General features: G+C 38.8%; 1 protein-coding gene across 13 annotated transcripts in view; it reads left to right on the top strand.

Annotated features, from left to right (window-relative positions):
• Nr3c1 (nuclear receptor subfamily 3, group C, member 1) overlaps window positions 1–21,473 on the top strand; it is a 121,603-nt gene that overhangs the window by 79,416 nt on the left and 20,714 nt on the right. For 7 of the 13 annotated variants that reach the window (XM_087592108.1, XM_087592110.1, XM_087592111.1 and 4 more), the window contains one exon: window positions 20,914–21,080. In XM_087592108.1, coding sequence (XP_087448234.1) covers window positions 20,914–21,080 — 167 coding nt within the window. 13 annotated transcript variants of the gene reach the window in all.

Raw genomic sequence — 21,473 nt, 5'->3', positions numbered from 1 at the left:
CAAGTCTCTTGCAGCAGGGCCAAGTGCATTCTCTCCTACTGAGGGCAGACAAGGCAGCCCAGTTAGGTTGGCAGGTTCCACAGACAGCCAACACCTTTAGGGACAGCCCCTGCTCCAGTTGTTAGGGGCCCACATGAAGATCAAGCTGTAAATCTGCTACATGCTTTGGGAAGTCTAGGTCCAGCCCGTGTATGCTGAGTAAGAAATACTCTTGTTACAGGCCAAGAAGAACTGGAGAAAGGAAACACGAATGCACTGTAGATACTGACAGAGTGTTCTCAAATTGGTTGTTTATAAATAAAAAAAAAAAAAAGGAAGGGAAGAAGGGAGGGAGATGGGGAAGGAAAGAAAGAGAAAAAGAGAAAGGAAGGAAGAAAGAAAAAAGGAAAAAAGAAGAGAAGGATATTCCTGGACTAACAGATTCTATTATGACTCAGTGGTCCCAAAAGAACTAGCAGGACCTGAAAGATTTTCTTTAGAGGGCTAAAGAAAGTGATTGATGTTCATCAGTTTGCAGAGAGCCCATAAGCAAAGGGTAAGAAGCCCAGGACCAAAGCACCCAAGAACTACTGTCCTGTCATTCCACGCATCCTGTAGCACAAGTGTGGAGGAAACAATGCACTAATGAAACTGAAGGAGAGCATATGCTAAACCTCTAGCCACGAGAGTGCAGGAAACCAAAGAGCAGCAGGAACAGGTAATAGCCAGAGGCACAGGCTGTCCTCACCTACAGCTTCTACTCCTTAGTCTGAGCCCACCCCAAAATCAGTCTTCATTTTAAACGATTGGACCTTGAAAGAAGTAAAATTCAGCAACACAGCTACTATGTGCCTTGCAGTCACGGATGGAGTTCCCCCTTAGCATCCATGTTAAACAAAAGGTAAGTGTTGTGACCTGTGCCCATGATCCCTCGGGGCTGCAGAGGTAGGTGCTGGAGAGCTCTGGTACTACCGCCTGGTCATGCAGTTTAGCCAGTTGGTGAGTCTGAAATCCACTGAGAGACCTGTCCCAAAAACGACGCGCTGAGGAGTGATTGAGGAAGATGCCCAACTCAGTGTGTGTGTATCTGTTTGTCTACACAGTGTTCCCACAGCAAATGGTGGCAGGGACAGCAGATGGGTATCCCTGTATATTGTTATATTTCAGCAGCCTGAGATGCAGTAGCATTTTGCTAACTTTTTGAGAATTTCATACAGTGTATTTTGATTGCTCCACTCACTCCTCCCTCTAAGTCCTCCAAGATTCACCCCTCTCAATTAGGTTAACACTACAGAATCAACATGGAAATTCTTAACTAAACAAAACACTAAAACAGAACTGCTGTGTGATCCAACTAGAGCACTCTTCAGTGCATACTCACAGGAATCATTCACTGTACTATAAAAGTGCCTTCAAGCCCACGTTTATTTTAGCACTAAATAGTCAAGTCACAGAATCACCCATCAGTGGAAAGAAAAAGAATATGTAGTATATACATTCTATGAATATGCAGAGCCACTAAAAAATAAAATTGTTAAGCAAAATAAATCAGACGTAGAAAGACATGTCATGATGAAACCCATTATTTTGTGCTATTAATACACATCAAGTAAAATTTCTATAGAACATCTTAAAATCTGCAATTTGAAAAATGTTACAAATTATATCCCCTTTTGTAACATGAGATTTTGAACTTTATACTATTTACCTTGGTAAAACAATTCAAATAGACCATAATTATTATAAAATATTTTTATATCTTTGAACATGTATTTATATTTTAAGTAATATCATACTTTGAGGGAGGAAACTGTTCCTTATAAAGAACTTCACTCTCTAGGTTGCTATTCATACCTATATTGTAAGTCAATAGAAACTAATCACATTCAAAGGCACCTCTTAATGCTGCTGTAGAAATACTAGAAATCTGTTTTCAACAGTCGGGTAACATGTTCCTGGAAGCAATCTGGCTTGATTATCTGAGTCTAAATGTTTTCTGATCACGAAGAAAAATGTCATTGCTAATATTACTCTGAACACTGAATGATTGCAGGATTTCTAATTTTCACAAATAGTTTTTCCTTTGAGTGTTGGGAATTTCACATCTTAGCATTTTGGTTTTGCTAGTAAACTCTTGATTATTTAATATTATTATTTACTTACTCACTTAACATCCTGCTCACTGCCCCCTCCTAGTCATCATCTCCCACAACCCTTCACCCAACCACCCAACCACCCTTCTCCTCTAAGTGTGTGCCTCCCCTCTGCCTTCCCCCGCTTCCTCCCCACCCCTAGTATCCCTCACCCTGGCACCTCAAGTCTAGGCACATTCTTTCCCACAACACAGCCCAGCTAGAAGAACACATCCCACATAAAGGCAACAACTTGGGACAGCCCCTGCTCCAGTTGTTCAGGACCCACATGAAGATCAAGCTGCACATCTGCTACATGTGTGCAGGGACCTAGGTCCAGCCTGTGTATGTTCTTTGGTTGGTGGTTCAGTCTCTGGGAGCCCCAAGGTTAGTTATTCTGTTGGTCTTCCTGTGGAGTTCCTATCTCCTTCTGGGCCCTCAATCCTTCCTCCTATTCTTCCACAAGAGTCCCCAGGCTCCATCCACTGTTTAACTATAGATGTCTACATCTGTCTGAGTCAGCTGCTAGGTGGATCCTCTCAGAGGACAGCCATGCTAGGGTCCTGTGTGCAAGCATAATAGAGCATCATTAATCATGTTATGGATTGGTGCTTGCCCATGGGATGGTCTCAAGTTGGGCGAGTTATTGGTTGGCCATTCCCTCAGTCTCTGCTCCCTCCCCTATGCCTGCACTTCTTGCACACAGGATACATTCTGGGTTAAAAGTTTTGTGGGTGGGTTGGTGTCCCTATGGCTCCACTGGGGTTCCTGCATGGCTACAGGAGGTGACCTCTTCAGGTTTCGTAGCTCCAATGCTGTGGGTCACAGCTAAGGTCATCCCTATTGATTCTTGGGCACCTCCCTTATCCCAGGTCTCTGTCTAGTTCTGGTGATGTGCTCTAAACTTCCCACTCCCAGTAGTTGCAGATTTCTATTCATTCTGATGAACCCTCTGGCCCTCTCTCCTGTCACTCCCCATACCTGATCCCCCACCCACTTTCTATCCAGTTCCCTCACTCCATCTATCCCTTATGACTATTTTCTTCCACCTCCTAAGTGAAATTCAAGCATCCTTGCATAGGCCTTCCTTATGTTTAGTTTCTTTGGGTCGGAGGAGTGTAGCATGGTCAGCCTGTACTTTATAGCCAATATCCACGTATAAGTGAGTGCATACTACGCATGCCCCTTTGCGACTGGCTTACATCAGTCAGAATTATATTGTCAGGTTCTGTCCATTTGCCTGAGGTTCCATCTTCCACCCATCAGAATGACTAAGATCAAAAACTCAAGAGACAGCACATGCTGGCATGAATGTGGAGCAAGGGGAGTGCTCCTTCATTGATGGTGGGAGTGCAGACTTTCACAACCATTCTGGAAATCAATTTGGCAGTTTCTCAGAAAACTAGGAATAGTTCTAACTCAAGACCTAGCCATACCACTCCTGGGCATATACCCAAAAGATGCTCCACCGTCCCTTAAAGACACATGCTCAGCTATGTTCATAGCAGCTTTATTCATAATAGCCAGAAACTGGAAACAACCTAGATGTCCTTCAACTGAAGACTGGATAAAGAAAATGGGTACATCTACATAATGGAATACTTTTCAGGTGTTAAAAACAAAGATATCGTGAATTTTGCACGCAAATGGATGGAACTTGAGAATATCATCCTGTTGACATTTTAAAACGATTTCATTTTAGCCTGGTATGAGGTGTATGCCTTTAATCCCAGCACTTAGGAGGCAGAGGCAGTTATATCTCTGAGTTTGAGGCCAGCTTTTTCTCCTGTACATAGGGAAAGACCCTGTCACCCTCCCTTGCCCCCCTTTCCGCCACCCACACACACCCCACGACTGGGATTGGACATTTGGCTTTTCCTCTCTTAATCCAGAGAATGTCCATATTTAGAAAACTTGGATTTTCTGCATTTATAGATTGTGCTAGTGTTCAATTCAATTATTAGGACCCTTTCTTTCATAGTGTATGTAACTTACCATGTCCTTGTGTCTTCTATAATGAACTGCAGATGCTTCATAAAAACAGACTCTTGGTCTTCCTGGTTACACTACAGTCCTAAGCTCACAGCCTGTTTCCTGACTTCTGATTCAGAGCTTGATCTGTTTTCCTTGTACCTTTGCTCTGGACTTTCTGATTCAGTCCTAAACAATTTGAGGGATCTTTTCATTGTTAGTGTTTTGGTAATGTACTGTCATAAAACCTATACTTGCTATGTCCAACTTCTCTTCAAATATGACTGCCATATATGTCCATGGTAACCTTTATATCCATATGACAGCAACATGGAGATGGCCAGTAGAAGGCAACAAACTCCTGGGTCATAGGTATCTTATCAGGAGCTACCAAGTTGTGCCTTGATCCCTGCAACTAATCTTGACTTTGTCCTCAAAGTGGCAATATTAATGTAGCCCATTCTCAGAGATGGTATGAGAACCAGATAGTGAAGTCAGAGATGCAGGGAGCATCTATACCCTGCCAGCACACCAGGTTAGAGATGCAGGGAGCATCTATACCCGGCCAGCACACCAGGTTAGAGATGCAGGGAGCATCTATACCCGGCCAGCACACCAGGTTAGAGTTGCTGTCAATGAATTATCAGGTCTGTTGAGGTAACTAAAAGGAAAATAATTAAAGATTCTCAAGGCATAGTATATTTCTGCCTACCTGATATCTTTGTTGTTCCTGCTGTTTTGAGCGTGTCTATACTTTTGAACATGGCATCAGTGCGAACACTTATGACTCAACCATTGCACCATCCTAGACAAACATCAGCTGGATGTGTGCCAGGATACGTGATAAAATACAGTTCCCCTGCTTCTTCATTTTCTCTGCTATGCAGGTCTGCTGAAGTTCAGGCCATAGCACTATATTTCAGTTGATTTCATAATAAACATTTGCTCTATTCCTTTATTGTAAACTAAATAATTCTATATTCTGCAACAATTTAGTTTTGTCTTCCCTAACAATTCTACTTTTTAAATAATATTCAAGAATACTTTATAGCATGTTAATATTGAATGATGGTATCTTAATTTCAACTCTTTGGTTAGAAATATACAGTACGGGATACATATGATATTAGAACAATCTGAAGTTGTACTACAAACCTTACCTCTTTAAAAGGGAGGTATTTGTGACCCTTGTATATAGACATCTCTTAAAAAGACTAGTGGTGAATGTTACTTTTATATTATTATTGGCATTCCTCTTTAAAAGTCCTCAGTTGTAACTTTGTAAGTTAAAGAACATTTCTAATTATTGGGTTAACAGAGTCAACTAAGTCTTAGGTAAAGCAAAGTTGAGATTAAGTTAACTTCCTTTAGCATTGCATCATCCTCTTGCTCATTGTTTGAAGATGTAACTTGCTTAATACATCCCGAATCTTTGCCTTCAGCAAAGAGTACAACTTGAACTTCCTATGATGTGGGCCTCCACTGTTGCTGCTTGTATTTTCATAGAAAAAGCCCTGACTTTCCTGACTGCACAGAGTGGGGTAAGGGGGAGGGGGTGGTATGGATGGGTGAGGTGACAAAAGGAGAGCTTCCGGTTTTGCAACAGAGATCAAAGAAAAAGAAATACCCATCTGGGAGAATAGAAAACATGTAGGAAAAAGAAACTTCCCTCAAACTATCATTTTTATGTTTAGACATAAGAACAGCAGTCATCAAATAATAATAGTGTGCTGCTTTTTAAAGAAACCTTCAGAGACTGCAACTGAGACCTTGGAAATTGCAAGGCAGTGACACAATTGAAATCTCAATAGAACAAGTGAAACAGAAAAATAAGATGACCCAGAAATAAAACAAATAGGAAAGAATATAGGAAACTAAGACCAGTTTAAGAATTCAAAAGAGGGGCTGGGGATTTAGCTCAGTGGTAGAGCGCTTACGTAGGAAGCGCAAGGCCCTGGGTTCGGTCCCCAGCTCCGAAAAAAAGAACCAAAAAAAAAAAAAAAAAAAAGAATTCAAAAGAGAAAATGCAAATAGAAGGACATAGAACAATAGAAGGAACAGGGGAAGTCATCAAAACTAGGTAGGAGGGATAACAGAGATCTTCTGCTTATTTATTTTCAATTTTTAAAATTAGGCAAAGTGCAGCATGGTGGTGACATGCCTTTAATCTCAGTTCTTGGGAGGCAGACAGGACTCAGAGTTCCAGGCCAACCAAGGCAAAACAATGATACCCTGTCTCAGATAAATAAATACCCAAAACAAAACAAAATACTACTACTAATAAAAGATAGCAACCAAAACATATTCGTATATAAGAATAGTTAAGAAGCTTGCAGTTTTGGGATGCCCAGCTAGAGCAAGAAACAACACATTACCTACCAATGCACTGGAGGACTCCAGAGCGACTATGTAAGACGACACTACACTCTGCTCTTCCTCTGTAAAAATAACCACTACCCTGACAAATGTGTTATTTGTATATGGATTTCATGTAGATAGCTTCATGTGAAGTCTTATGGATATAATGTCATTTTATGCTTTCTTGTCTCAACACTGCAGACTATGGTGGTTGTTCCTGTAAGGTAGAACTTTATCCTCAGAGGTAGAACATGTAGATGCTTAGACATCCCACAATTGTGAGCATCTGCCTCGTTTCCAGTTTTTGAGTCTACAGTGAAAAACGCTGCCCCCAGCATCCTTACATGTTCTGTGATGCATGGCTTCTTTGTGGCTACTTGTCCATTGATGGAGGTGCCGGATCACCAGACTTTGCAAGATAATGTCAAACTGTCTTCCAAACTAAATGTACCTTTAAGTCTCCTTCTTTCATACTGTTTCTTTTTGACCAAGGTGCTGGGTGTACAGTGGACTTTCAGCGTGGCTTAAATTTGACAGTTCATAATCATAATGAAGTTGAATAAGTTTTTCCCCTTGTTCATTAGATATTTAGAGTCCCTGTTTTATAAGTGTTTATTTATGTGTTGTGTTGTTTGGGTTTGTTTGGGATAGGAAAAAAAGTGTCCAATTTTCAAGTGAGTTTTCTATTCTTTTATTTGAAATTCATATTTGACCAAACCCAAATATTTCTGTGTGGTTGGAGTGCTGCTTTCTTTCCCTTAGACATAGCCTACTTATTTTCATCTGTTCACAGGTCCCTTTTGGGGTAAATATACATATTTTACTGGACATTTTAATTTTTCATGTAAGAGTCGGACCTCTTTTCAAATAAAAGTTGTAACCCAGCCTACCATTTCTCTAAATAGAAGCCTGTAAATGTTCTAGCCAAACTCTTGATCAATCTTTCTGATGTTGATAATTAGGTTTCTTCCTAGCTATTCCTACTATGTAAAAACATGCCAGAAGTCTACTTTCCACCCTATTTTTGCTTATAGCTTCTCATCTTTGAAATCATAAACCTCAAAGAATAAAAATAAATGGCATAGCTCTTCCAAGAACCTAGTAAAATGGGAGTAGGGTTAACGTGGGCTCACTTTTAGTTAGAGTAGTATCTAGCTGGTCATTTTACTTTAAAGATTCCTGCACTTCAAATGATGACATAGCTAACAAATACTGGTATTACGTGTTCTATATCGGTACCAAGAGCTCTAGGCATTAGAGATTCATCATTAGACTTAAAATATTTTTAAATTTAAGATGAAACTTTATAGACATATCCTTAATGGACTAAATTCTAAGTAACCTGATTCTTTACAAGAGATGGCAATTTCTACCAACTAAATACTCAACAGACTCTTATTGTGGGAAGCAAATGTGAGCAAAGGCCTGTAAATGCTCACGCTTTGCCTGCTTTTCTGGGATCACAAGATAGGCTGCTTAATACTGCATGCTGTTTCCAAATGTAGGGTATGGTAGCATGTATATATAATTCCTGCTCTCAGAAGGCAGAGGCAGGAAAATATTGAGTAAGTTCAAGGTGTACATAGGACTGGACTACTTAGAAGACCCTATATTAAAGAAGCAAGAAAAAATATCATTATAGTACATAATGAAAATCCTAAGCTGATTCATTGGATTTCCTTACCTTCTTAGAAATTTAACTTCAGCAAATTAAAATTAAATATGACAAGTAGCTGGTGAGTGATTAAATTGTAGCTGAATCCCTTAACATCATATCTGAGAGTGAGGTGCTTATCTTTAGCATTGATGAGGCCCTGAATTTTATTCCCAGATGGTAGTGCATGCCTGCAACCCTAGCACTTGGGAGGGAGGCAAACCAATCAAACTTAGATCCTTGGCTACCTAGGGAATTCAATGCCAGTTTGGGTTAGACAGCCTAAAAAAATAAGATTATTATAGGTAGAAGTTTTCTCAATATGTTAACTAAGCAAATAAACACTGCCCCATGTAAAAAAGAAGAGAATGAGGTACATAGCAATGCCTCTAGTTTCGTATGAAACAAGTATATACAAATTTGTAAAGATACAAATGATGTTGTCATAGTTAGGGTTTTACTGCTATGAACAGATACCGTGACCAAGGCAATACTTTAAGGATAACATTGAATCGGGGCTGGCTTAGTTCAGAGGTTTAGTCTGTTGTCATCAAGGCAGGAGCATGGCAGCATTCAGGAAGACATGGTGAAGGCAGACCTGAGAGTTATACATCTTCATCCAAAGTCTACTAGTGAAGACTGACTTCCAGGCAGCCGGAGTGAGGGTCTTATTGCCCATACCCACAGCGACACTCCATGTTACTCTTGGAGTAGATTTTGGATTAGGTACAAAGAAACAAGGAAAAATGGTTTAAGGCTTTCTGTAATCATTGATGAGGATGATAGTTATATAGAGTTTATTCTACTTTTTCTTCCTAACTGGATGAAAATTGCAATTGCTTTAACATGTACAACTCTATAGTATATGATACCTTTTATTATTAGCAAGAAGAAAAGCAAATTATCCTATTCAAACTGTAATCCTGTAACCCAGCTGATTTCAACTTCCCACTGCAGTCCGTGTGGAGCCATTGCTTCCTCTCCTGAGAGTTTCCTCAAGTCACTGTTCCCATTCTTTTTGGCTTCAGGGTTTGTTTCCATTTCAGCAATTACAGTAACTTTTGCCCCCACTGGGCTCCATTCTTGAGCACTCTGAGGAAAACCAACATTCAAACAAGGATGGTGCTCAGCAGGACTCCTGCCCTCATCCATGTTCATAGAGCAGGGGCAGGCAGGCTCCCTCCTAGTGCTAATTAGGGGCCCTTTCCTAACTACCCCACCCTAACTGTAAAATAGTTTCACTTCATCACTCTCCGAGTCCTCAGTTGTAAAAGTTCAGATGTTACAATATAAAGTCCATGATTCTGTAGTCAAGATTGGCCTCAAATTCAGTTTACCCTGCCTCAGCCTTCCAAACACTGGTGTTACATCCGTATGCCACCAAGTCTGCTTTTGTCTATGATTCTTATTGAAAATCTTACAAACAAAAGCCAAGGTAATAGACTGTTACCCGAATGATCTTGGTAAAGCCTAGCCCCTGCAGGAATGTCCACAGTCCATCCAGGGTTTAATATTACCAGTTTTCAATATTAAAGATATGCTGGAGAATCACTTACCAACAATAAAACATTTACTGTCAGGTTATTAATGATTTAAGCTCAAATTAATGACTTGTCCTTCATACAGCAACTTATTTTTTTTAGCAAGTGGTTTTGTATTCTGTCTTAAACTACAAATAAAATTTTGGGAACAGCCATTGTTTTGGGGGGGGTTCTCCCATTATCTCCACCCCCAAGAAAACCTCTGCAATATTATTACAGCATAATACAGCACTTTTTACATGAATACATTTGCTGTGCAATTACAAAGAAACAACTACATAGCTTGACAAGAAAAAGTGGGCTGTAATTCAAAAGTTTACTGAGTTGTTTTGATAAACTCAAAAACACTTTCTCTGTAGAAAACAGTAAAAACGATAACATTTCCCAGTAATTTAAGACAGAATAGATGAAGTGTGTGTGTGTGTGTGTGTGTGTGTGTGTGTGTGTGTGTGTGAGAGAGAGAGAGAGAGAGAGAGAGAGAGATAAAATTTAAGAATCCTGAAGAAACTTATCTTCATTGTTCGAAGAGCCAGAGCCACGTTTTACTTAGTTATATAAATGAAGTCCCTGTTACCCTTCCTCCTTACTGTCATATCTATGGCAGACTGTTTTCCTGAGGTTACTCCATGATCCACAAAGGGTTTTAACTTTGCTTGCTATGGCATTGGTTTATTGTTATTAAACCATATTATTTCTAATTTCACATTGTGACTTTAAGTGATGACAAACATTACTTTGGATTTTTTAATAGTAGAACACACTTTCAGAGAGTCCCAGGTTCGAGAGCTTCTGTTGACAAAAGTAGCTTCTCTGCAGTGTACGTCCAGTCGCTGTGTTTCCTGTGTGCCGACCCCTCACGTGAGAACACAGTCTGAGAAGGCATCCTCGTGCCTAGTATTTACATCCTTACACTTCTCAGTGTAAGGATACTTAAAATATTTAAATATTTCTATGAAGTAAAACTTTGAGCTTTTTGTTTCAGACAATCTAGTATTACATTTACTTTTTAAAATTAGAGTATTTTACATGCATGTATGTGTGTGTACTGTGTGCATACTGGTGCCATGGAGGTCAGAAGAGGGTGCCAGATCACATTAGAACTGGAGTTACAGTTGGCTGTAAAACACCATTGTGGGTGAAGGAAACTGAACCTAGGTCTTCTGCAAGAGCATTCAGTGGTCTTAATCCCTGAGCCAACTCTCCAGTGCCTGGGTTTACTCTTAAATATTCAAAGTAGCTTAGAGGCGGCAGGGGGAAGAAAAGTTAAAAGCAAGTTGAATTAATGTTACTTGATTATAGACTCTTCTCACAGTTGAAACTGCCAGACAGCACATTCCCATCGCGTTACCAGGCACAGCGCCTTCTCAGAAACGCATCCGTGCCCAGGGAACTTTTACAGTCAGAAAAATTTCTCTAAAACAAAAAGCATACACACCTATATTTAAGTTTTTCCTCTTCCTATGTTGTTTCTAAAATGGTAGTGAATTCAGTTTTAGAAGAAACACAAGTTACTGTCATAGGAATATTCTAATTTGAACTATAGTAATTTACACTTTTATTACTCTGAAACAAAAACAAAACTTGTTTTCTATTTTCAAATTTGCAAAAGTAAAAACTACATGGTAGCTTATACTGTTTATCTTCTAAATTACTGAGAATATATGTGGGTAAATCAGAGTACATGTATATAACATACAGCATGTATATGCTGTGATATTAGCCTCTGTAAATTTTGATATTTATATACCATACCACAAGGACTTTAGCAGAATACTAAAAGTGCTCTATTTTTGAGCCAGAAACTATCTCCGTGGCTGTCACTTCACCTTCACTTTTTGTGAAGCAGGAGATTCCTACCCTGCAGTTATTACCGTATTATACATAGTCTCCATTACTCTACAGTAGTTAGCTAAAAGTTCACACATATTCCATGTTACTCTGCTGTAGTTAGCCAAAGGTTTGTAGTAGGTATGTGCTAAGAGTGAAACAGCAGTCAACTTGGAATCTTGAATTCAAATTCAAATCTTCCCTCCTACTAGTGATTTATGTATAGAACATTCTGGGACTGGCGATCTTTAAAAACATCCCTTTATTTTAGTCACCACACTATAAACCCTGTAAATGTGACATCTTCTCCCAGGTTGCTTCATGGATCACAGAATCTGTGTATCAAGTGCTTAGCACAAAATGTTTAAATAAATGCTGTTTCCTTATAATTGAATTGAATATATAAATTACAGTACTTCGATGCCATTTAAACTGAATAATGAGAAATACTTGGTTTTATCAATGTGTTCAACATCAGTTAACAAGTTAACATAACATATTGTTTTTCTAATAGTAGGTGTGTCTTCCATTTCTAGATCTGCAGTGTGATTAGACCCTTCCCTTCCTGCTCAGGCTATATAATACATACTACCTTCATTTTACTGAAACTATTTAGGATCTGTTCTAGTTTACAAAATGACTTCCCTCTAGCTGTCCATGTCCAACTACAAACCTTAGTGGAGCAAAATATTTTATTTACATATGGACTCTGAAAAACTCTGGAGCCCAGTACATGAGTCTAACATATAGTATACTTCAAAGCTCCTCCAAGAGCCGGTATGGTGTTGAGTGCATAAGACATGTCTCTGCTTCTGTGCCTTTGATATGTAGGCTCTGATTACAGTATTTTAATGACTCACATGAGTTTTCAAATAAAAATGTTAAAACAAGTGTACTGAATTGATTCACTATAAGAAGAATCTAAGGAGTATGTAAGCACCACGAGATGCTTTTGTATCTTTAAGTTACAAATACTTTTTAAGGTAATTTGTTCTCGATTCACAGAAGGGGAGGATGCATTAAAACTGAATTTTCATATTTACTTCAGTATATCTCTTTGGTGCCCACATAATCTTAAAATCTTCATCAACCTTAAAGGCTACTACCCTCCAACCCCTACTAGGCAACTGTCAGACATACCTGAATTCAGCTGAATTTTATGATACAACTTTGATTTTAAAAATATAGCTCAATTTCTTTATTCTCAATCTGTAAATTAGACTTAGAACTATTTATGTAAGTTCCTAGTTGTAGAGCTTGGCATATAGAGTTATAATCTTTAATTTGTAACATGGTTATTATTGGACACTTCGTTTAGTTTTTGCTTATAACCTATTGAAAATCTTTTCAGCCTTTAAATAGCTTTTCCATCCATTCTAAAGGCTCCTTGTTTACTTCTTGATCTAGTAGTGGGAATAATGTCTTTCCTCTTTATTAAATATGTATATTGTTTCTATGAATATATATTCTGATCAGAAGAGACTCATTGGCACAACAGAAACTAGAACCGCATGCTAATATGAGAATTAAACTTTAGCCTTTGATGAGATAAAGAATATTGTCTCAGAGCTGAAGCCTGTTCAGAGGGATTTTCCCTTTCATTTGTGCTACATATAGACATAGTATTCTGGGTTTGTTGTTATTGTTGTTGTTCTTAGAAAATACCTTTGGAAATTTTGAAGCTGTGCTAATTGTGTAGCCTGAGCTTATTAGTTTGTAGAATATTTGGAAATTTAACACAGCTGTAAGAAAACTCTTTGCCTTTAAAATGCTAGAAGTAAGCTCAGCGAATTTTCTGCTTTGACTTTGTGTTGCTGAGAAAGATCATGATTCTGTCAGCTTACTGTAGGAGTGCTGGGTCAGGTGTTAACTTAGTGTAAGAAAGACCACACAGCTGTGTAGGGAGCAGGAAGAAAGGGTCTGACTTTGCTAATTGTCTAACTTAATGTAACATAATGTTGGTAACAGTGTCCATATCATAAGATTATATGTCATTCTACTTAGTCCTTTTAGTAAAGACTTCTGGGCAGTACTTAGTTGCAGGGTTACCTCTATATTGGATATAATCTTATAAACACCTATCATATTAAGTACTTAAAATTCTTTCCAAGGTCAGATGGGATATTTTATTTAGTACATTTATACATTTTTATCTTTATCAGAACCACCTGCAAGAGGCCCACTGTGGGACGAGGTGCAAACCATGACCCTGTGCCTTTTCAAAGGAGTTACCAATAGAAAGAACACATGTACACATCGAAAGGCACCAAGGCCGCTGTATACAATGTTACATGCCAGTGTTGGAGTCCCAAAATCTTATAGTTCAGAAATGCCACAGTAGATGCATCAGGATAGGGGAACAGGTCTTAACAAAGACTCCCAGGAGAAACGTGGTGCATACCAGGCACTTCGTAAATATTTATACAACACAGGTTCTCTAAAATGACACACCAAATGGTTTATGTTTATAGAAAGACACATGATTGGAAAAATGAAAGGGGCCAGACTGAGAGCCATATTGTGCTTATACTGCACACATTGGAGAAGTCCCTAGACTTTTAATTAGGACAGGAATGTCTGTCGACCGTGATGGGTTGGTTGGAATGAGAAGAGAAAAAGCTAAGGATGGGGCAGCTTAGGATAAATCACTGTGGTTGTGAAAGGTGAATGTATGTACAGTGGTCATAGGACAAGAAAGAGAAAATTGGCATAATATATAAGGATAAAAATAGAACTTGGGCTATGAGACTATGTCTCCAAAACAAACAAAATAGTAATAGGTAATGTATGAGAAATGGCCAAAATGGCAAACTCTTTGCTTGTATGTGTAGGCTACTAAGCATAGTAAATGGATTCAAATCTCTCTTTAAGAATCAACTAGGAAAGTTGAATGTGATGGTATATACATGTCATCCAGGAAGGATCTGGAATAAGATTGAAAGTTCACAGCCTGCCTTGGCCAAAAAGTGTTAGTTGCCGGATAACTGTGCTTGGTTTCACAGGCATGTAGACTGTTAGCTGTTTAAGATTATTTTGCAGATTAAAAATAGTGAAACCAAGTTACCACCCTGTTTCAAGTGCACCTCAAAGATGTGAGGGTATATATTTAAAACCAGTAAGGACTGACCATTGCCTCCATCAGAGTCCTTCCTTCTGTGAAGATGGCGTGCTCGTAATTCTGTACGAAATCTCCTAGAGTTCAGGTACTAGCAAATCATTTATTATCCTGTGTGTTCCTCAGAGTAAGGAAACATCAAACACAAGTAAAAGGACATCTTCTTTCTAGAGATAACCATGCAATAAAAACACTCATTCACTCTCCTTATCAATCTTCCTTCATCACACAGCATTGCTCCTCCTCAAAACTATGTTTCTTAACAAAAACTGAGTTGACAGAACTGAGAACACAGCATGAGAAAGAGCATGCATGAAATTTACAAGATTTATAATATTTCTCCTCTATACAAGATGACACAGTTGTTAAGAGATAAATTACTTAGCATAAGATCTAAGCTCAGGTTCATGAGGAAGAAATACATTATTTTTTCCTTTGAAGTAGATTAGACTTTAGCTGATCATTTATTCTCAAATATGAATATATAAATGACCCCAAAGTCATTTACAGATTATAGTTTATTCTTTCCCATCGAAACCCACTCAGAAAAGGTAGCCTGCTTATATGGAGCATCTGAGCAGAAGACTTTGATTTTTACGGTCAAGCAGATTACGCTCAGAGAACCGACATGAGCCACGGCATGGGAGAGTTCAGGGAGTCCACCTTTCCTGTCCTTCCTGAAAGTCCTCATGCCTGTGTTTGTTGATCTAGCTTCTGACTTACATGAGTGTAAATGATGCACAGTGTGAAGTTAAGCCCTTCATTTGTTTTAGTATTTTATTCCTGTTAATAACATTTGACATTAAAAATGGAGATCTAAACAGCTTGTTTGATAAATGAACATAATCACAGATGTTTTCATTCCACAGTAACCTAACACTTCTTAGCTTAAACTGAAAGATGCATGGAGAAAATTCGATCTCATTCCACCTTTATTCCTAGATACAAATCATGTGATTTGTATCTACTCCTAATCAGATAGCTTTCTGATCCATGGAGCCAGTAAGAAATTAAGTATGTTTCAAAGGAAACGCTGATTTTTTTTTCACTCTTACCTAATCAGAATCTTAGAGGAAGATTCTTTATATACACCAAAAACTGAAACCTTTCTCCATAAATGCAAAGCAAAAAGAGTAATAACCAGTCTTCTTTGCATTGCTGAAATAAGGCAAAATAGGCTCTACTAAAACTATAGCACAGAAATGTGGTGAAAGTCTTCCTTTTGAGTACTTTTATATTTGGTTTGAAAGCTAATAGATAGCTTATTATTAAACAAATCATTAATCTTTTAGCTAAAGCAAAAATAAACAGAGAGTCAGAAAATATAGTCACCTGCTGTGTGCAGCTGAGTGTTTACATTTTCCCTAATGAACAGATAAGAAAAGTACAGGTGACGTTAATGTGTAAAATCCACCTTTTACTGCTAGCCCTAGAGGGGAAAATTAAATTACTGACTCCAGCTAGTTCTATCGTTGATAACCAGGCCTGTATAGTCTCTGGCTTCTACTCCATTTTGAACCTCTCTTTGTCTGCACTCAAAACTACAGTCGCAGCCTCAATAGAGCAACTGTTTCTTTTAAAATGTTTTAATAGTTGCTTTTGCAAATTTCTTATATGACTACTATATAATATTATCCTTCTTTCCAACTCCACCATGTCAGTCCCTGCCCCAATTCCCTCTCAAATTCATGACCTCGTTTTCTTCAGTTATTAGTGGTGTGTGTGTGTGTGTGTGTGTGTGTGTGTGTGTGTGTGTGTGTGTGTGTGTAAAATATAACCTGCTGAGTGCATTACCGTTGCTCAGATGTATGCTTTGTGGGAATGGCTACTTGGTATTTGATACCCAGTTAGAGGGTACATACCATCACTAACAAAGACTGATTCTCTCTTTCAGCAGCCATAGCTGTAGCATTTCATCTAGGATGGGACCCCGTGAGATAGCCTCCCTCCCTAGTGGCATATCAACGGGTCTTGCCATCACTCCTGTCTTAGTTAGGCAACCACACCCTTGAGATTTCATGGGTGCAGCTTTCCCGTCCATATAGAAGGTATAATCTCAGAGCTAATCCTGTCGTCTGGCTCTCAGAAATTTCCTGTTCTCTCTTCCTAGATTCTCTCTGAATCTTAGTTGGAGGGATTGTGTTCTAGCTTTATCACTCCAGAATGGACACCACACACTTTAAAAATGTTTATGGCTCTTGTCCAATTTTATGTATTTATTCATATTAGTTTATGTGCTAGAAGCTTTGGCTAAGTTTCATGGATCTCACCTCTGCTGACACCTAAACTAGGCCAGTCTAGTCGGGGGTTGTCTTGTGCACCAGAGGGTGTTTACCACATCTTGGGCCTATTATCCCTTGCAAAAGTAGCTTTCTCCCCATTTGTGAGGAATTAAGAACATCTTCAGACATTACCAGATGTCCCCTAGGAACAAAATTTTCTCCTATTGAGAACTATAGCCGTGTAACATTTGTACAAAACTGACAAGCCTATGAGAATACCTACTCCATTAGTGGTTGTTAAAATTAACCCAGTGATGGCAACTGTATTCCCAAGGTTTTCTTATAGTAATTAATACTTGTTTTCTGAAGTGGATTCTTGCACTGCATTGAAAAATTATTGATTAAATTCACCTAAATTGAAGGCTTACTCAATCACAACACTTGGGTTTATAAAAGGTTAACATCTTATCCTGTTCAGAAAAGCTTCAAGTTTGAGTACACAATAACATTTCCTTTTGCTAAGTTCATTAATTAATATCCCATTTCGAAACAGGACAATTGGGAATTCCTAGATACACTCTATTGCCTTATCACCACCCCATGTCCTCCACAACAGCAGTTCCAAGTGTACTCTAAAGACCCTGAGAGTCTTCATCCACATCAGAATGTTCTCGTGATGATACTTGCACTGATGAACTTAACATAGAGCAGTCTTTGTATTCACTGTCACCTCATAGTTAAAGGGTGTCAAGTTCACTGAGCATCGAGAAGCCAAAAAACTGTTCTGTAAATATCAGCCCATGTACCTTTAACATGTGACAAAATAGAAAGAGACATGAATACTTGCATGGTTAGCACTTGGTAGTGGTCATAAGAAATAAAGGTGAAATATGCAGTTACTACAACTAATTTCTTCCATAGCTTTTCATGAAAGATGTCTGTTATTTTCCTTGGAAAACTAGTCATTTTGTTTGACCCTAACCCTCCTTAGAAATACCATAGCAAATGACACTTGCAGCTGTATTCATCAATTTCTTATAAAAATGGTCAGTAGAGCCCAGCCAGTTCCCTTTTGTGTAACAAAACCCAGTTTTCCCCACATTGGTGTCTCTGGCACACAACCTCGCACGCAGCCTCCCACATACTGAGTTCTTATTCAGGGAGTCTAGATGGCTCCCTGAAGCCTGATTCTTCTCTCATTTAGTCTTAACTCTGTTTGCCATCTACACAGATCACACTTCAGTGGCCTGACCATATTTTTTATATATCCTAATTTCTATGTGATAATTTGGGGCAACTACTGTCCTAGTTTTTAGACTTAAGTTTTATTTTCCTTAAAATAATGAACGTGTATGGTTCAATTCCTTGCTGCAGGTAAAGACCATGTACTAGACTTCTAAACATATCCTAGGTGATACTTCTCAGCTCACTGACGACGGTCTAAAGCTCAACATAGTAGACAGTTCCCAAAAGCTATACAGCCTGTCAGGTGGGACTGGCCAGACCTGAAACAAATTCTCCCTGGCCAGCCACGTGCCACTGTTTACATGACCTCATCTAGGGATGGTGACATCTTATCACAAGGTTGTTTAGAGGATAAATGAAATTTGCTTCATGGAAGTGTTCTGAAACCATGATGTGCCTACCAGAAATACTGTTTAAAATTCAAATATATACATATATCTTATATACGCAAGTATTATATTTAAAACAGGTAAAGGAAACATTATAGAATCTTTAAACAATGTGTTCATTTCCCATAAACTAAATATACAAGCAACTTGCTGGTCCCTAAAAATAGATGTCAGATGAGAAGAGATTGGCTGACTGGGAATAGGAGCGTCGACAGAACAGAAGCTCAGGAGGTTTTGCTCCCCTAGAACATTGCTACTTTCTGTGCTCACCCCAGGACCATCCTACTTCAATGTAGAACTCTGACCCAAAGCAGTAAGCTTTGTCTTTCGAGCCTGCATTAACCAGAGGCTGGGCCCAGCCTCAGCAGTCATGTCCGGAGATTCTCTTCTATTAAAGGCTCTCATTTTGCACTCAGCCCACTGGCCCAAACCTAGCAAGGAATCGATATCTTGTGATATGGAAACAAGCAGAAAGTCTATTGACAGTGCTCAGAGAACAATGTGAAACCCTAGACCTATTCCCAGAACTAGACAGTGGGAGTGCTGCCCTATTGACTAAGCCACTGGATAAACAGACAGTTGGCAACATGCAGGAAGATTTATTTGAGGATTAAATTTAGGGCGAACCTTGGGTTTAATGACTTACTTAATAGCATTATAACACATTTTTGTTTGTTTCTGTCTTTCTTGAGACAGGGTCTCACAGGGTTTCCCAGAACTGGCAGACTAGACTGGGCTCAATTTTGTAGCAACCTTTCTGCTTCACCCTCCTAAATGTTAGGATTCAAGGGATACATAACAACTCCCAGCTACAGTTAGTGTTTTTAATGCTAAAGAAGCAATTGAAAAACAGTTTTTGTTATATTTAACTAAAGAAAGAAAGTGTTTTAGTAGTGAATATATTAACCCTTTTTGTGCATTTGAGATTTAGTTCTGTGCTAGGCTGAAATAAAAGCGTGCCTAAAGGATGAAGAGACAGGCTACATCCCATCTAGCCTACTCCTGAGTACCATTTCTCAGGGACTGAAGTGAGCACAGTTCGTAGGAAGACAGTGTTGATGTGTGTGAAGTTTCTTGTATAATGATAAGCAAGACAATTTAACATGAGGAGTTCCACACCTGAAGAGTCTGTACTGTCTGCAGTTTTTAAAGTCTGATGAGAGGACAGAACAAGACAAGGAATAGGCAGTGTAACCTGAAGCAAAAGGCTAGAGATTATTTTTAGCAATATATATGCTTCTTTTCCGGAGTGAGGATGTGTGACAAGAGCTCCTTAGGACAATTCACCATTGAAAATCATTATCACTTAATACAAAATGTAATAGTTAATTTGTCATCTACCTTCATTGCTTCAGGTAAAAGATAAATAGCCATTTATTTATTCTTTCAAATTCTCTGACGATGTAAAGGCTTTCAATAAGAAATGTAAACTAATAACACTACCTTGCTCATTCCTGTGATGGTAAGAAGTTTGCAGAATGGAAAGTGAGCTCTGGTCGGAGCAACAGACTCATAGTTTTCATTGTTTGCCTCAGGGTATTTTGATTGAGAAGGGGGTGGAGAGGTAGTTGTTCTCAAAATAGAAAACTAGAGTTTTTTTTTTCCAACATACATGGTAATGTTTCTGGAACAATCATTTCTAAGTCATAAGAAACTACCATTTCAGGTAGGATCAAACTCTAAGCTGGTATGTAATTTTTTTCTGTAGTAGAGAGCATGGATAGAATAATAATGAGATTAATGCCAGAATTAAAATTAAAAGGAAAAGAAGATTGATGGTCTAAGCAATTAAAGGGTTAGAAGGAATTTGGGGATATGGTAGAGATATCCTTTCTTGGGCTTTATGATAATTATGGGTCTAATCCATCATTTTAATCTTGCCAATTACACACTTAGCATGCATTATTTTCTAAGTAAACCACAACATCATTCTGTTTAGAAGTCAGAGAACTAATTGGCTCTGGCACGTCATACTTTATTTACTGCCGTGCATCTATATTTCATATGCATGGGAGTATGCAGGTGTGTAGAGACCAGAGCAGTGCACAGGGTATCTTCTATCACTCTCCACCTTTGCCTTGAGACAGGCATTGGATGGGAACCTTACTGTTTTAGTTAGGCTGGCTGGCTGTGAGCCCATCATATCCACCTGGCTCTCTCCCCCAATGCTGGGATTATGGCATGCACAGTTATGGCCTGCTTTTTAAGAAGGTGGTAAGGACTTGAACTCAGGTCCTCATGTCTACTGGGCAAATGATCTTAACCACTGTACCATTTCACCAGTTTAATGCATTTCATATTTCATATAGAAAAATAGTATGTTTCAGTATATGGAGATAGGGTATTTTGGTGCTTGTTAGCACTTAAAAGACAGAATTCAGTGTGAACATGCAGCTTGAAATGAGAAGGGAAAAGAAATACATTCTAACATTCCTTTCATAATCATGACAACCGTAACACCATTTATCCTTCTCCTACAGCCCTGGAATGAGACCAGATGTAAGCTCTCCTCCATCCAGCTCGTCAGCAGCCACGGGACCACCTCCCAAGCTCTGCCTGGTGTGCTCCGATGAAGCTTCAGGATGTCATTACGGGGTGCTGACATGTGGAAGCTGCAAAGTATTCTTTAAAAGAGCAGTGGAAGGTAGTGTGTGTTTTGAAGAGTTTTATTTTTGTTTCTATTTTTCATAGTAAATTTTTAACTGTTCATTGTATACAGAGTCCACTAATGATAGCCATCAATTCAGGGACAAGCATAGTGGCCCTTAAGTACTCCACTGGGAAGAGACAGGAGTAAGGAGAAGAAGTAGAATAAGTTGATAAGTTCAGTCTGAGAAAGAAAAAAGAAATGTGCCGTGTAGACTGGCAGTATGCTAAGTCTGGGCAGGCTGGGAATGGTGGGTTTTCATTCCCCATAAGCAAGTTAGTTTCAAAGCTACCAGCTATACCAGTCTGACAAAATCGGTGACCATGGGAAGGAACAATAAGGGAGGAACAGCGTCTTTCTTTACTTTTCTCCTGTTAGATAAATAATAGGTCA

This window comes from Rattus norvegicus, chromosome 18, assembly GCF_021556685.1.
Source record: "Rattus norvegicus strain SHRSP/BbbUtx chromosome 18, alternate assembly SHRSP_T2T, whole genome shotgun sequence".
Taxonomy (NCBI): domain Eukaryota; kingdom Metazoa; phylum Chordata; class Mammalia; order Rodentia; family Muridae; genus Rattus; species Rattus norvegicus.
The sequence above is the reverse complement of the archived record's forward strand: the minus strand, read 5'-3'. Positions and strand labels throughout refer to the sequence as shown.